We start from the raw sequence: 16,893 nt of genomic DNA on the forward strand, positions 1-16,893 counted from the left end.
TCGATTCGATTTCGATTCGATTTCGATTCGATTTCGATTCGATTTCGATTCGATTTCGATTCGATTTCGATTCGATTTCGATTCGATTTCGATTCGATTTCGATTCGATTTCGATTTGATTTCAATTTGATTTCGATTCGATTTCGATTCGATTTCGATTCGATTTCGATTCGATTTCGATTCGATTTCGATTCGATTTCGATTCGATTTCGATTCGATTTCGATTCGAATTCGATTCGATTTCGATTCGATTTCGATTCGATTTCGATTCGATTTCGATTCGATTTCGATTCGATTTCGATTCGATTTCGATTCGATTTCGATTCGATTTCGATTCGATTTCGATTCGATTTCGATTCGATTTCGATTCGATTTCGATTCGATTTCGATTCGATTTCGATTCGATTTCGATTCGATTTCGATTCGATTTCGATTCGATTTCGATTCGATTTCGATTCGATTTCGATTCGATTTCGATTCGATTTCGATTCGATTTCGATTCGATTTCGATTCGATTTCGATTCGATTTCGATTCGATTTCGATTCGATTTCGATTCGATTCGATCGATTTCGATTCGATTTCGATCGATTTCGATTCGATTTCGATTCGATTTCGATTCGATTTCGATTCGATTTCGATTCGATTTCGATTCGATTTCGATTCGATTTCGATTCGATTTCGATTCGATTTTCGATTCGATTTCGATTCGATTTCGATTCGATTTCGATTCGATTTCGATTCGATTTCGATTCGATTTCGATTCGATTTCGATTCGATTTCGATTCGATTTCGATTCGATTTCGATTCGATTTCGATTCGATTTCGATTCGATTTCGATTCGATTTCGATTCGATTTCGATTCGATTTCGATTCGATTTCGATTCGATTTCGATTCGATTTCGATTCGATTTCGATTCGATTTCGATTCGATTTCGATTCGATTTCGATTCGATTTCGATTCGATTTCGATTCGATTTCGATTCGATTTCGATTCGATTTCGATTCGATTTCGATTCGATTTCGATTCGATTTCGATTCGATTTCGATTCGATTTCGATTCGATTTCGATTCGATTTCGATTCGATTTCGATTCGATTTCGATTCGATTTCCATTCGATTTCGATTCGATTTCGATTCGATTTCGATTCGATTTCGATTCGATTTCGATTCGATTTCGATTCGATTTCGATTCGATTCGATCGATTCGATTCGATTTCGATTCGATTTCGATTCGATTTCGATTCGATTTCGATTCGATTTCGATTCGATTTCGATTCGATTTCGATTCGATTTCGATTCGATTTCGATTCGATTTCGATTCGATTTCGATTCGATTTCGATTCGATTTCGATTCGATTTCGATTCGATTTCGATTCGATTTCGATTCGATTTCGATTCGATTTCGATTCGATTTCGATTCGATTTCGATTCGATTTCGATTCGATTTCGATTCGATTTCGATTCGATTTCGATTCGATTTCGATTCGATTTCGATTCGATTTCGATTCGATTTCGATTCGATTTCGATTCGATTTCGATTCGATTTCGATTCGATTTCGATTCGATTTCGATTCGATTTCGATTCGATTTCGATTCGATTTCGATTCGATTTCGATTCGATTTCGATTCGATTTCGATTCGATTTCGATTCGATTTCGATTCGATTTCGATTCGATTTCGATTCGATTTCGATTCGATTTCGATTCGATTTCGATTCGATTTCGATTCGATTTCGATTCGATTTCGATTCGATTTCGATTCGATTTCGATTCGATTTCGATTCGATTTCGATTCGATTTCGATTCGATTTCGATTCGATTTCGATTCGATTTCGATTCGATTTCGATTCGATTTCGATTCGATTTCGATTCGATTTCGATTCGATTTCGATTCGATTTCGATTCGATTTCGATTCGATTTCGATTCGATTTCGATTCGATTTCGATTCGATTTCGATTCGATTTTCGATTCGATTTCGATTCGATTTCGATTCGATTTCGATTCGATTTCGATTCGATTTCGATTCGATTTCGATTCGATTTCGATTCGATTTCGATTCGATTTCGATTCGATTTCGATTCGATTTCGATTCGATTTCGATTCGATTTCGATTCGATTTCGATTCGATTTCGATTCGATTCGATTTCGATTCGATTTCGATTCGATTTCGGATTTCGATTTTGATTGTATTTTTGTAAAAAAAAAAGGAAATATTATGTAAGTATTTTGTTTGTTTTCGTATTTTTGTCAATTTCGTTGTACTTCAATGTTTTTTCTCAACTTTTGCCTTCATCGGTAAAAAACTTTTCAGCAGCTACACCACAAAACACGACGTGTTTGAAATCAAGCAATTACTCTTAACTCACAGATCTCCCAAACAACAACACTGCCAATAATTCGAATCGAACCGGAGAAAATTATCTCATTTCATTGATCTAATTTCCCAGCCAACGTCTTCCTCCAAAACCTTCCTTTCTTCAGATCTCAACAGCTGGTAGCGCGTTCAAAATAGCATTCATTTGCCGGCGCTGCCTGCAGATTCAAAAGAAAAGAGAGGAAACGCCTTGGTGTTTGATCTTTATCTTGATCGACTGGCGACTGGTATGGGCACGAAATTCCATTATAAACAGTAGTTTCGTTTTTTGCCTAATTTAGATCAGCGAAGTATTGGGCGATTCTGAATCAAAGAGGTGAGTCGAATTAAAATGACAAATCATTAGAAAACGTGAAGAAGCGGTGCCATTCATAGTCATCTCAATCGACATAATAAAGGGAATTTCAAAATTCTTTAATGAAAAGATGGCCTCTCTCAATTCCAATAGGGCACTGCACTGTTTTGATTTTGTATGGGATTTTGACGTTTCGTGGCCTTGTTGTTTACAAAATTTCTGTAAGAGTGAAAGAGAAAGGAGAGAATTTCATGCAATGCCCTATACAAGTACGCCCAATGCCAGTTGACAAGTGACAGTTCATTGTGATTCAAATTCTGTGATACTGGCAACCTTGTTCTTTAACAGACTTTTTTTCGGTCAAAACTTTTTCATTAAAGATTTTTTTTAAGAATTCCATGTTGCATGTATTAATTTAAATCTAGAACAGTCTGAATGGCTCTCAGTCTGTATATCTTCTGCCCACTCCCCTCCGGATCGCCTTGCGATCATTTGGTTTTCCAGCTAATTTTCCCTGCAACGATCGACCCACTGACTGATCGCTGAGATTTGGTGCTCTCTATTTTTAATGGCGTGCTCGCCGATTTGTTATTTACGAATGCAGCGTCTGCAGCAGCAACAGCAAATGAATGGTCGAACGCCAGTTTCAATAATAACAATAATGAAAGCCAAGCAGTAACTGGTGCGATCGCGATCGTCGAAAATGCCAAGGCTGTTGGAAGGCTAATAACGAACGGTTGTGCGCCCCGTATTCCCCCCATATAGACGGACCCAACAGCTGTTCTGAGTTACCCCCAAAGCGTGGAACACAAAATGAGAAAAAAAAACAAACGTCAGCGCCATCATCGATCACAATGACCGATCGATGCCCGGCTTACCTTTCGTAGTCGTAGAACTTCGATCTCGTTGGCTTCAACGCTCTTTCGCGTGGACGACGATGAGCCGGAGCCGGACGGCAACACTGAAGATGCGGATGGTGGATGCGTTGCAACTAGGGACGCAGTGGCGGCCACTGTTGCCATCGCGAGTTTCGTTGGGGTTCCTGCCGGAGAGGCCGTTCTGGAGTCCTGGAGAAAGCGGAAGAATGAAAAAAGGGTAAGAATATTGACAACAGTCGTGTACGTAAAATAGATCTAAAGTATGAATGTTATCGTAATAAACACATTAAAGCTTCTTCTACCCTAGGAGCTAGGAACCAATATGAGGTGACTGCTGAAGATTAGCAGGTCTCTTTAGTGCGAAAGTGCTGGTGAACTCCCAGGTAACAATTTGATGCTGACAAATCGTTATTTCAACCATTTTAAAAGCAGCCTTCATTTGAAAAAAGCTGAGCACAAGATGTACAATCGTTTATTCAGCCCCTAAACATCTAATTTTGGTGATTTTATCCAACCTTAAGCTGGTTTGAGGTTCATTGAAAGGCTGATTTAAAGCTTAATACGCGCTAAAATTATTGAATTTGGTTAAAAAATTTGAAAAAAAAACTTGTTTTGAACACATTTTCAGCATTTGCGGCTTTCTATTTCCAGAAGAGATGCTTTGGAATGTATAAATTTATCTATGGGAAAACTGGGAATAGAATTCGGAACTCCTCGGAACTATATCACTCACCATATCACCTACACCACACACAAATGTATACATATCCTTGAAAACGAGAGCAATGCTTGTTGTATCTGAATAATCAAGAACTTAAGTTGAACTAAAGCTGTATTGAGGCCAGGCTTGTCCGCACTGAGCGCATGAAAATTCTGCTCTTTTGATTTACACCACCAAAACCATAATATTTATGCAATCTTCCTATCTTACCTGATAGAAGGATGTTTGAATATCCTGAATGTCATTTCGAACTGTCAAAAAATCGCACCGCAGTGCCACACTGTGCGTGCAAAGAGAATTCCACCCGGGTGAATTCACCCCAGTGAATTTCTCTTTGCGCGCTCAGTACGGCACTGTGGTGCGATTTTTTGACAGTTCGAAATGACATTCAGGATATTCAAACATCCTTCTACCAGGTAAGATAGAAAGATTACATAAATATTATGGTTTTGGTGGTGTAAATCAAAAGAGCAGAATTTTCACGCGCTCAGTGCGGACAAGCCTGATTGAGGCTGAAGAAGCTATGTGGACTCCGGGAAAACACGGCTTGGGCCAGCTGTCAAAAATTATTTGATTAAAGGTTGAACAACAGATGATTAATTCTGCGTATTGGTGTACGTTTCGAAGCTGGTTACAGAGATGATGAAGGCTGATTTAAGAGGTTGAACAAGCAATATTTCTGACCTATATTCAGCTGTCATTGTATTCAGCCACTGCCACCATTACCCAGCCAATGTTCAGCTAATACTCTCACTGTTCAGCATTCATTGTTACTTGGGCTTCTATTTTAGTCACTAATGACGCCTGCTACGTCAGAATGCTGGTAAATAAAAGGAGAGGGAGGAAATGATGATGCAATCGCTCGCCCACAGCACTTTGTAAATACCACAGCGTCTGCGCGTGTTCATACGAAAGGTGGAGTATTGGAGAATGATTGATTGGACTCAATTCTCCTTGGTTTGTAGAATAACGATTTATAGGCTTAAAGTCTACTGATGTACTCTAAACTTGGAAGAAAGGAAATTCAGTACTCCCGTGAAAATCCAATTCTATCCCGAATTTCCGTATTCACAGCCAACCACCGCAAGCAATCGACCTACATTCCAATTCTTAAATAGCAACAAAACAGACACAAGTCATAAATTCACCTTGTTTATGTTTCAAAAACATCACACAAAAATAAATAATCTCCAAAGTCTGCACCATAATGATGATGCACCATACCATCGTGCGTCCGACGAAGACGACGACGACGCATTAACCGTATGGCGACAATCCGCGGGAGCATCATCAATCATTGGACTTGATTGATCCCATTCCCCCCTCTTAGAACGTTCATAGGTATGATCCCGGTCGGTGAATCATCCATAATCCAGTTCCAACTGCATGTGCGTGCAGTGCAAGTACCTACCGACGACAAGGTGTGCAGCACTAGTGCACTTAATGCAGCAAACACCGGAAAAGTAACGATTCCCGTCGCGAGAGAATCTTCTTGGATCTGCTTCAGTAATTCCATTTCTTATGCACCGCGTCGCCGTCCGACGTCGCCGTCCGACGACGTGGGCATTCGTTTCAAAAATAGACGCTGCTGTGATATATGTAATTCTTGTACCCCACTCGTCAAAGTTTTACTATGGTGGCTGAGGTGTAGCGCGTTGGTATCCCTATAGGTGAAACGCACTCGCGTAATGAAAGACATTTTCAGGTGAAAGGAAAGTACACTGCTGGTCGCAAGTGTATAAACTTCGTGGCATCACCCTGAATATCTCAAAACCCTGGTGATCTGCATGTGTGATGAAACCGAATTCGCCTAAGTCACACTTTTAAGTCAAATAGATTCAAAGATATCTTTAGAATCATCGTAAAACCAAGACACAATTATTCAGATTATATGACGGCTCTCAGAACCTCTCCAACACTAATTGGACTTCATTTTGTTGTTTTAGGCGGTCTTCTTGAAATTAAGCTAAAATTGGCAGATACGACAGAACTTCAAGATGATATAGGTGCTATTTTCTTTTTTTAATGTTACGCAATATTATTCATGGTTCCATACATCCGTCGAGTAGTGTAATTGCTCCCTTACTGGTTGACCGGCTGGGTATCGATCGCGTCGGAAAGGAATTCCCAACTGATGCAACCACTGCTGTACTGCACTGCACTGTAAGATACCCTCAAGGTACTAGGTATGACACCACGTCAAGAGACACTTCCATCACATACCTACTCCACGGAAGAGGACAGACGATGCACGATCCAGCTATAAATAGCTTCCGGCAGCAGTAGCGATTTCAAAAATCTGCATAACTGCCCGAAAAACTGTCGGAAAATACGACGTTGGAAAAAAATGCATTGCTCAGAACAAAAAAACATGCGATGGTTATGATTGCCTTGATCGCACGGTCTTAATATAAGGTATGCACACAGCAAAATCTAGCCACCGCATTTTGGATAGAAATTTCTCTATTTTCAACGAATCGTGGCAATCTCTGGCGCAAATGAAAGCTTATTGTGTAAGGAATCGAAAAATATTTACTTTGGGATATATTTTGACATTGTGTTTAAAATAGAGTCAAGGGAACAAGAAGTCCTCGAAAAGTTTTTGCACAAACGTGCTGAAAATCTCACAATGTACATGAAAGCGACCGTCCCCGCAGACCTAAGTTAGCTTTCAAGTATTCGGTTCTATACATCATTACAACCTGGAAAGGTTGCAGATCAACTTAAGAGCAAGAAAAAATCGAAGTTTGGCAAGAAATACATAGTTTGGTAAACAATATGAATTTGTGATTTGAAAAACCGAACTTTTAGAAATACATGTACAGCAAATCACCTTTTTCACTACGGGAAATGTCGGGAAAAATGGCTGGCACCCCTTATTCAAAAGCTTAGATATTGTGTATTGATTTGAAATGATTTTTGTCCCCTGTTTTTGGCGGAGAATGCTTGCGTTTGTATGCAGAAAACTATGTAGAAATTGTACTGCATTTTTCCAAAAAACGTAAAATCTCATACACTTCAAAACTCAACCCAATTGAAAAATATTGAGTAACCGTGAATTGGAACCTTCAAAAAATGTCAAGAACGACAGCTTTCATCGAAAAATAAGATTGGTTTTGACACAAAGGTGGTAAAAATTTCTTGGCATGCGGTCGAAGGTACTGTGCAAAACTTTACGGAAGGACTTAAGCTCAAAACTCGAGATGACGGATATAACAAGTCAAATCAGCAATGTCTTGATGTTGATTTAAAGTAAATTAATGCTTTTTTACGATGAATTGCTTTTGGTTTGGGAACAAGTTGGAATGAATTATTACTGCTTGATTTTCTTTGGCCAGATTTGGCTGTGCGCATACCTTATAGATGAGCAATGTTCATTGAGCATGCGGGGGTCAAAAAAAAATAGGTCACGATGGTCGTCAGATAAAGATTCTGACACATGCCAATTATTGGTCACTCGTGACTAATTCTGCTAGAGCGAAGCGTTATGTCGAACGCTTCTCCTCTAGCAAATACCATGTAGGTTGGGTGGTTGCCTATGTTGAGTAATCCAAGATCTGTGCTACTTAAGTATTCCACCAAACTGGAGTCTCTTAATATGTGTATATGAGCTGGTTCAGATGATATGGTGAGCATTAGCATCACTGTCAACAATTAGCGGAAGCTCTTTTGAAGTGCAGTATGCGAAGCATCAATAGGGAATGGTTTATCATGCGGTAAATAAAGCGAACAATAGACGTATTTCCTGTTGTAGTTTCCAACAGACACATCAATTGTGACAGCACATACATCTCTGGTGATCATTTCAGAGAGGAATGCGTTGTTAACAAGCACACATTCTCGAGGCATGACACGCGAGTTTGCCATTTCATTTTTGGTGAAATTAGGAAACACCGGGTTCGCAAGGTTTCCTAGATAGTAATTGCCCTTACGAAAGCAAGCTTCTTGAACTAAAACCACTTGGGTTGTACCATTTTGCATAAGTCCGCAAAGATTTATCATTACTGGTCTTTAATGCTGAAGATTGATCTGAGCTATCCTAACGTTGCCACTACCCAAACTAGGCAAGATTAAACTCTTTACAATCATAGCACAAAAAATAACAGCAGCAATAAAACCTCATCGGTATCGATTGGAAAACGCCAAAGGCGAAGACACACAGAATACACTGTGTAAATCGCATAATGCGAAACCATATAGGTAAAAATTTAAACTAATCAATAACATCATCATGATCTCGCCCTTATTCGGTCTCAAGTTTGAGACTAAAGAATGGCAGCTGATTGTCTGGGAGAAACACAAGGTCCACTGCGCTATTGCTCCGGTTAGGGCAGCAGTAAGGCCAAAATACTGTGAAGGGCGCACTGGTACTCCACAGGAACCGTTTCATTCCATTTATTACTAGGCACGGCAAGCATAAAGCCGCATAACACCAGGAACTAGGGGTAACTTGACTAGTGCACTCAGGCGGTCCTAGCCAGTCGAACTAACCACTACCGACCTACACAGCTATCTAGATTGACCAGGAAAAGAAGAATGATCAACTTCATACGGGCTAAAAAAGCCGTGAAGATAGAAGCAATGGATGGAGATCATGATACAAAACACGCAATCGACCGGAGTCGGTAGACGCCCACATGGTCGTTTGTGACACGTATCAGAACTCTTCACATGTGCAGGCGTCGATAAACCAAAACGCACGAAGCAGTTAAAAGCTGACAAGTTCTTAAGTTCCTTCAATTCCGGTGAGTCAAACATCCTGCGCTCGTGCGGCTGCTCAACTGAAGGTAATCGGGGAAGAATAAGGTGATGAAGGAGCATGAGCTAAGAGAACCGTAAGAGCTGAAAAATGGAAACTTGGAGAAGAACAGCTCCAGATCGAGGAGAAGAAGCAGCTTATGGAGGAGTAACGACAACTTCGCCAGCAAAAGCTAGACGTTGATCAACCAAATGTCGGAGGCCGAAGGATCATGCGGCAGTAGTGCGAGTTCGATTTAGTATTCGTAAGAGAAGGTGAACATCGCGACACAGGGTTGAACAGCTCACCACGCAAAAGAATCGTAATACGTGGAGAAAGTCGGCCCCAACGGCTGCAGCAAGCTCGTTCTGAAATTTCTGTGCAACCGTTGATACGGCAGATATCACGCCATACCAGTACAGCATTGTTGCCCATGGCACAACCCCCAAGCAGCAGTATGATGGACATAGTCAGTCGAATGGTCACACTATTGCCGCAGTGCCGCCACGAGCTTTTCTGCTTCGGTGACCTCGTCAAGCTTTTTCACCAGAGTCGTGTCTGCTGTAACAGCCCTCACCTCGATCCCTTGGCCAGGGGCCTATTCCGCCAAACTTTTGTAGGTGGCACCCCAAGTAACAATGGCAGCTGAACTGTGAGAGTTAATGCTGAACAATGGTTGGTTAATAGTGCCAACAGCTGAAAAAGCCGGAAGCTGAACATCTAGTTGAAAAGCAGCTTGTTGAGTTTACAAAGCATCTTTTGTTCAGATTATCAAAGTATGCTGAATATGATACTCAATAGAAGATTATCCAACTTCTCTATATCCATTTATCCAGCCTTTCTACAATATTGAAAGTTATGCGCTAGGACTCGTTTATTAAGCCTTTAATGATAATAACAAACCATCAGTGAGAAAGTTGTGCGGATCATAATAATTCACAAAAATGTAAATCAAAAATAACATTCAAAGTGAATGATACTTATTACCGCAATTTAAAAAAAGACATGAGAAATGTGAAAAAGTGTTGAAGACCATATTTTCAGAAAATAAAGAATGGGATTTTGTCGTCTCCAATTCTTCAATTTTGAAAGTACCTGGTTTCGACATGATTAAGGATTTTGTGGTAGCAGATTCCCTTCATTTGCTTGAGGTTGGAATTATGAAACGTTGTCTAATCGGATGGCGAGATGGAAGTCTCGGATACGAAGGAAAACTGTGTGCTCGGGACATTGAAAAATTAACAACTCCCCTCATAAATACCCATCTTCCATAAGAAATTCATCGATCTAGAGTAGAATAGAAAAGTTTCCTTAATAACGTAGGGATTGTAGTCTTGAAAGATATTCTAAATGAGTGTGTTTATAAGCATTTCTTGCTATTATTTGTTGCAGTAACTATTTGTTCAACTGATGCTCATGAACAACACTACTACTTAACTGATGTATGAGAAGTAGGGTAAGTGTTGGTTATAGTACCAATCATTCGCCATAGTTGATTTTCACCCTTTAACGGCGTAAACCAGCAAAAAAAATTGTGAACAACAGATCACGTTCACAAAAGATGGTTGCACTCTTTTAAATTCCACATTTTGCTCAAATTATGGTAGAAATAAATCAATTCCCTTAAAATTTCGGCTTCCATGGAAATAGTGCAAATAGGAATGCATGCAAATGGTGCGAAAAGGAACCGAAGTTAAAAAATGTAACCATAATTGGTACAGGGTTCTTATCATTGGCACAGGCTGTAATAAATACTAAAAGTAGTTTTGGCTCCGTTTCTATATTTTTCCTGTAAAGTGTGGAAACTTAGCTATCTTTTAACATATTGATGACATTCGTAGATCTTCTCGTTATTTTTGTACAAATAGTTTTTCTTAGATAGTGCCATAATTGGTACATCCACCCTATATTGAGGATTTCAAAACTATCTATGGGGTTGAGTACATTACAAGCAACATCCATAATTTAGAGCATGTCGTCGTGTTTCCGCGTTCTACCGTTTCGACAACGGCGAAATTACCAGCGTTCTCTAAAAATAGATAACAGATACTTGTTATCCACACCGTGGAATATTAATTATAAATATTTACCTGTGTTTCTGTTAATTTTCTCTGACTGCAGCGCTGTTTTGCGATAAGCGAAGCGAGGAGCACTGAACTGTAAACAAAACAATGATGATTTGACAGCTAGTCTATGCATTCGTAACAAATTACTTCAACCGCTTATTCAACCTCAACACAGCCTTTGTTCAAAATTGCTCAACCTTTATTCAGACACGACGGTATAGCTTGTTCTTTCACAAATCACCAAGCTCTTACCATTTCAGGTAGAGCAGATGCTAAGGTATGTGACTATGAATCAGTGCACCGAAGTTCGATTCTCAATTATAATCATCATTTATATATTTCAATTTCAGCAATTATGAACTACTATTCTACATCTAGACCAAGAGTCCTGGCAATTCTGGCTTAAATGCTGTTGGACTAATTCTGATTTTTTTTTTTATTTGGTAGTGCTGCATAAGTGATGATGAATTGCTGAACTAAAGATGATTAAGCGACTCTAAAGCTTCGACTGATCCTTATCTGTTCTATAAATAGAATCATAAATCATTCCCATTTGCTGAATAAAGGCTGAAAAGCGTTCTTCGCTCAGATATGAGCGCTTCTTCAACCTTAATCCAGCTTCATGGAGAGCTCAAATCAACTTATGGCTGGATAAAATCACCAAAATTGGGTATATAAGAGCTGAACAAATGTTTACAGTTCTTTTGCACAGCTTTTGTTCAAATTAAGGCTGATTAGCATAAGCTAGAGAAGCGCTTAATCAACATCAAATTGTTACCTGGGACCCCTGCGTTCCTTGTCGGGTTCGAGTTCAAGGATCATTTCACCGGTACGAGTACGTCTAATACTGCGCACGTCGGCTCCCAGATCAACGAGCTTGGCGTCACTTCGCATCGCCTTCAAGACGTCCGAGTACTTAGACAGTTCGGTTTTGATGACGATCGCGTCGGCTTCTTGGTTTGGCGACCCTGATCTTCTCGACCTGCGGTTTTTTGTTCTTCCTCCTCCGCTCGACTTTCATCCAAGGTGGGTCCTTGTTTCATCCTTCTCTGAGGTTGCTGAGGACCTAACAACGGTCGCAACTCCCTGTTCCCTTCCATCCGAGACGGGCCAGCCTTTTCAGGCCCACCTTTCCCAGCCTTCCGGGACACCTGGATGGGGTGTTACTGCCGACCTTCGCGGTTAGTATTCTTCTAGCTTTGCGGGTATCGCCAGACAGCTCCTCACCTGACGGCTGCCTCACCCGCATCTGCGAGTGCTTGTCACAAGCAGTCGCATCCGCCACACTTTTTGGACTTCCTCCGAAAGCGAAGGCTTCCGTCTGGGTAGACTTCGTAGCCTTTACTTTCGCCGGTTCCACCACTGCTGCAACTTTCACGAGTCTCACGTGATCCTGCTTGGCGTCGTCCATCGACTTATGAAGTCGCAACAGCGCCGTTTTCAGATCATTACTTGAATATGTTGATTTCGTGGACGCAAAGTCGATGATCTTGCCTAGCTGCTGCTCAGCCACCTTAATCGCGGACAGCCCTTCTCGCTTTTGGTTGATGGCCTCATCATCCACGTCTCCGCCAGCAGGCTAGCCGGGGAATGGTTCGGAGCTCCCACGCTGGAGCTGTGTGCGCAGCTTCCCGCTCCTGACTCCTCGCTGTTCCTTAGCTGAGACCTAGGCTGAGACCTCGCCTACCCACTTCTTGCGAAAAGGGTTAGCCTCGCCACTACCTCCTGATTATTTTGTTTGATTTTGATTAGATTTCATAGTTAATCCCACGAGTTGCACGGGAAAGAATCACGCCTGAGCCCTGCATTAACGCGGTAATGGACGAAATACTGTGGGGGGGTGCCCAGGTACCCCACAGGCTCCGTTAACGATCGAGCATCTTTTTCACTCCCTCGATCACTCTTTCGTCGGCACGGGTTGCTTGGCACCTTGAATTGGGGTTAGTAGTCTTATTCTTAGCCGGCGGCTACGTGGCTGACTCGCAACTGCTAGAGAGGAAGTGTTAGACATAACGCTTTGCTATAGCAGAATTAGTCACGAGCTGACCAATTGGCATGAGTCAGATAAAGAATCTTTATCTGACCATCGCTACATCTTTTTTGAGCATGTGAATGTTACTTCGCAAACTTTGCGTTTCAGGAATCCCCGGTCAACCAACTGGGATATCTTTACCGATTTGGTTGCAGCCAAATTTCATGGATACTCACCATCCATTGACACTCCAAGTGATTTAGATGATGCCGTTGATACTACTACGGCCTTCATCATGGAAGCTTTTGAAGAAGCTTGCCCTCTGCGGTCTGCGAAGACCACAAGAGGAACCTCTTGATGGAACTCTGATCTGGCGAAGCTCAGGAAACAATGTAGAAAGAGTTGGAACAGACGACGTTCTGCTGGATCGGAGGCTTTCAGGTCGGCTCGCAAGGCCTACCAGAAAGCTCTTTGGTCTGTTGAAAGATTCGGCTGGAAAAACCTTTGTACAAATGTTTCCAGTCTGAGTTAAGCCAGTCGGTTGAACAAAGTCCTTGCAAAATCTAAGGATTTTCAAGAGAACGAACTTCGTTTGCCAAATGGTGATTTCACTTCCTCTGGTAAGGAAGTTTTGGACTGTTTATTCAGTACACACTTCCCCGGATGTGTTGATATTACATCTTCGGATGAAACTGATGTCTTTTCTTGTAGTTATAATTCTTTAGCTTCGGTTCGGAGTATCATAACTATAGAATCGATTGAATGGGCACTTAATACCTTTGCTCCTTTCAAATCTTTCAGGGAAGATGGGATTTATCCTATATTGTTTCAGAAGGGATTTGATCATTTCAAACGTGTTTTGAAACAAGTACTTGTTTGCAGTTTTGCTACAGGGTATATTCCCAAATCCTGGCGGGATATTACTGTAAAGTTGATTCCGAAAGTGGGTCGTGCATCGTATGAAGAAGCAAAGAGCTTCAGATCTATCAGTTTGACCTTTTTTCTTCTGAAATGCTTAGAACGCATTGTCGACCTTCACATCCATGATGTTCATCTGGCCAATGTGCCTCTTCATGTGAACCAACATGCTTACCAATCTGAAAAGTCCACTGCTACTGTTTTACACAAAGTTGTTTACGATATCGAGAAGGCATTCGTTCAAAAGCAATCCTGTTTGGGTGTTTTCTTAGATATCGAGGGTGTTTTTGACAACGTGCCTTTCGATGCCATATTGGAAGACGCACGGGGTCATGGTATATCTGCAATGATTTCCAATTGGATTCACCAAATGCTCAAAAACCGACATTCCTTCGCGACATTGCGTCAAGCGGCGATTAGGAAATTGAGTGTTTGTGGATGCCCCCAAGGGGCAGTCTCCACTTTTGTGAAATCTCGTAGCAGATACGCTATTGAGGCTACTCAATAATAGCGGTTTTCCTACTTATGGTTTTAACGGCGACTACCTAACATTGTTAGTCGGTATGTGCATCAGTACCCTTTTCGACCTGATGCAAAACGCTCTTCAGGTAGTTGAGGGTTGGTGTCGCCAATATGTCCTTTCGGTGAATCCGAGTGAATCATCCATTGTTCTTTTCACGGAAAAGCGAAACCGTAATGGTGTTCGACCTTTACGTCTCTTTGATTCTGAAATCAATGTGACGAAAAGATAAAGTACGTTGGAGCCATTCTTGATTTCAAGCTTTCCTGGACACCTCATGTTGAGTTCAGAATCAAGAAAGTTTGTATGGCCTTCGGGCAATGCCGGCGAACCTTTGGTACAACTTGGGGTCTAAAACCCAAGTATATCAAATGGATTTACACAACTGTTGTTTGTCCAATATTGGCCTATGGATGTCTTGTGTGGTGGCAAAAGGGCGGAGTGAGAACGATCCAATCAAAATTAGGTCATCTCCAAAGGATATGCTTAATTTAATGGTGATGTCTGGAGCGTTCTCTTCAACTCCAACGGCAGCGCTCGAAGTTCTCTTTGACGTTACCCCACTACACATTCATCTCAAACAAGAAGCACTTTCTTGCACTTACCGTCTATGGGTACTCGGTTTACTAGAGGAAACTCCTGTGAACCGCAGTTCAACACACATCTCGTTTTATCCACTTTTGGTGAATTGGGACAAAGTTGTCCTTGCTCTAAGTGATCTTACAATTGGTTGTAATTTTCCATATAGGACATTTTCAACGAAATTCCCTTCCCGGGAAGAGTGGACATCTGATTATCTGGAGAGAAATATGTCAGACGATATCGTATGTTACACTGATGGCTCCCTTCTCGAAGATCGAGCAGGTGCTGGTGTTTATTCCCGTACGCTAAGGCTGCATCAGTCTTACTTGGTAGACACTGCACTGTTTTTCAGGCTGAAGTCTTTGCTTTTATATGCGGAGTGCAATCAGCACTTCAGCAGCACGTAATGGGCAAAGTAATATACTTCTGTTCAGATAGCCAGGCTGCTATTAAAGCACTTGCTTCGGTCAGCTCCAGGTCGAAGATAGATATCGCTTGTCGAACTCAAATCGATGAGCTGAATTCAGCAAACGCTGTTCACCTTGTATGGATACCTGGCCATTCTTCCATCGCTGGAAATGAATTGGCTGATGAGTTAGCTCGCTCTGGAGCATCACATGACTTCATTGGTCCTGAGCTGCCTATTCCGGTATCCAATTGATGGGTGAAGCTTCAGATTGACACCTGGGCTGGACTCAGCACGAACAATACTGGAATAGTTTGGAGTCATGTCGTCAAACAAAATTGTATTGTACTGAGCCATCTCTAGGGGTGGCGAAATATCTAACAAATCTGTTAAAGCAGAATTGCAACATGCTGGTCAAAACGTTAACTGACCACTGCCGACTTAGCTATCACATGGCGAATATTCAGCAAGCTGTTACATTTGTATGAGATAGGTGTGAATCCGATTATGGAACTTCGTATCATTTGAAATGTAACTGTCCAGTTTTTGCGCAACTGCGTTTCCGAGTCTTCGGTAAACACTTATTAAGTGAAACTGACTTCAGAAACCTGAATCTTCAGGATATTCTGTTGTTCTTAACCCGCTGTGGTAAAAAGCTATAGACTCTCTTTCGCTGTATACGTTATTACAGTACCCTTTTCAGGGCGCTGTTTGAACCCATTGTGCGTTAGTACCCTCTTCCAGGGTATTTTTCCTATTTCCCTACCTGTGCCTATCCCCATCCAAATCCTTGTTTCCTTGCTTATCACTCAGGTAGATGATGAAATAGGTTGTTATTTTGGTGATGGCACAAATTTCACAAATGAAGGAGAACGTGCCTCTGGAGTCAACCTTCTGATACCTACTGATACCTGATCCAAGTAAGTAACTCATGAACTTGCTCATGAAGTAACTTTTGTCATTTGAAATTCTTTGTCTAATAAAATACATGTAGTATTTTCGATTGAGTTTATATTTATCATACTCTTATTCATGACATCATATAAATAAGATTACTCTGCCTGTTTTTTTAGTATTTTCAGCTGAAAAACTGTATTTTTAAATTCAACCATCATTTAAGTGGAACTCCACAGCTCGTCTACACTCCCAGATCCCACCATTCTTCCCGAGATCGTATCGCAACACGACAAGATCGTCTCGTGATTATTTCCTCCGCTTTCGCCACTAGCTGACTGAACGCAGCAAAATCAACTCACCTCCCGGTTCCATCCCATGCTAATGATTTTATGAGTAATAAATTTTCGTTCCTCCCGGCACGCTCACTAGCTATCTTTTCTTTTCGGGTGCTGCCGCCACCGCCGCCGGGAGGAAAAAGATATTTTCGCGATCCACACGCTTACATTCCGCGGCGCGGCGCGGACC

General features: G+C 41.4%; 1 protein-coding gene across 10 annotated transcripts in view; it reads right to left on the reverse strand.

Moving 5' to 3' along the window:
• The window catches only part of LOC109409965 (lateral signaling target protein 2 homolog), a 490,530-nt gene that overhangs the window by 450,201 nt on the left and 23,436 nt on the right, over positions 1-16,893 (reverse strand). For all 10 annotated transcript variants that reach the window (XM_062853793.1, XM_029869950.2, XM_062853792.1 and 7 more), the window contains one exon: positions 3,549-3,737. In XM_062853793.1, the coding sequence (XP_062709777.1) occupies positions 3,549-3,737 (189 nt within the window). The remainder of the gene's footprint in view (positions 1-3,548; positions 3,738-16,893) is intronic.

This window comes from Aedes albopictus, chromosome 2, assembly GCF_035046485.1.
Source record: "Aedes albopictus strain Foshan chromosome 2, AalbF5, whole genome shotgun sequence".
NCBI lineage: Eukaryota > Metazoa > Arthropoda > Insecta > Diptera > Culicidae > Aedes > Aedes albopictus.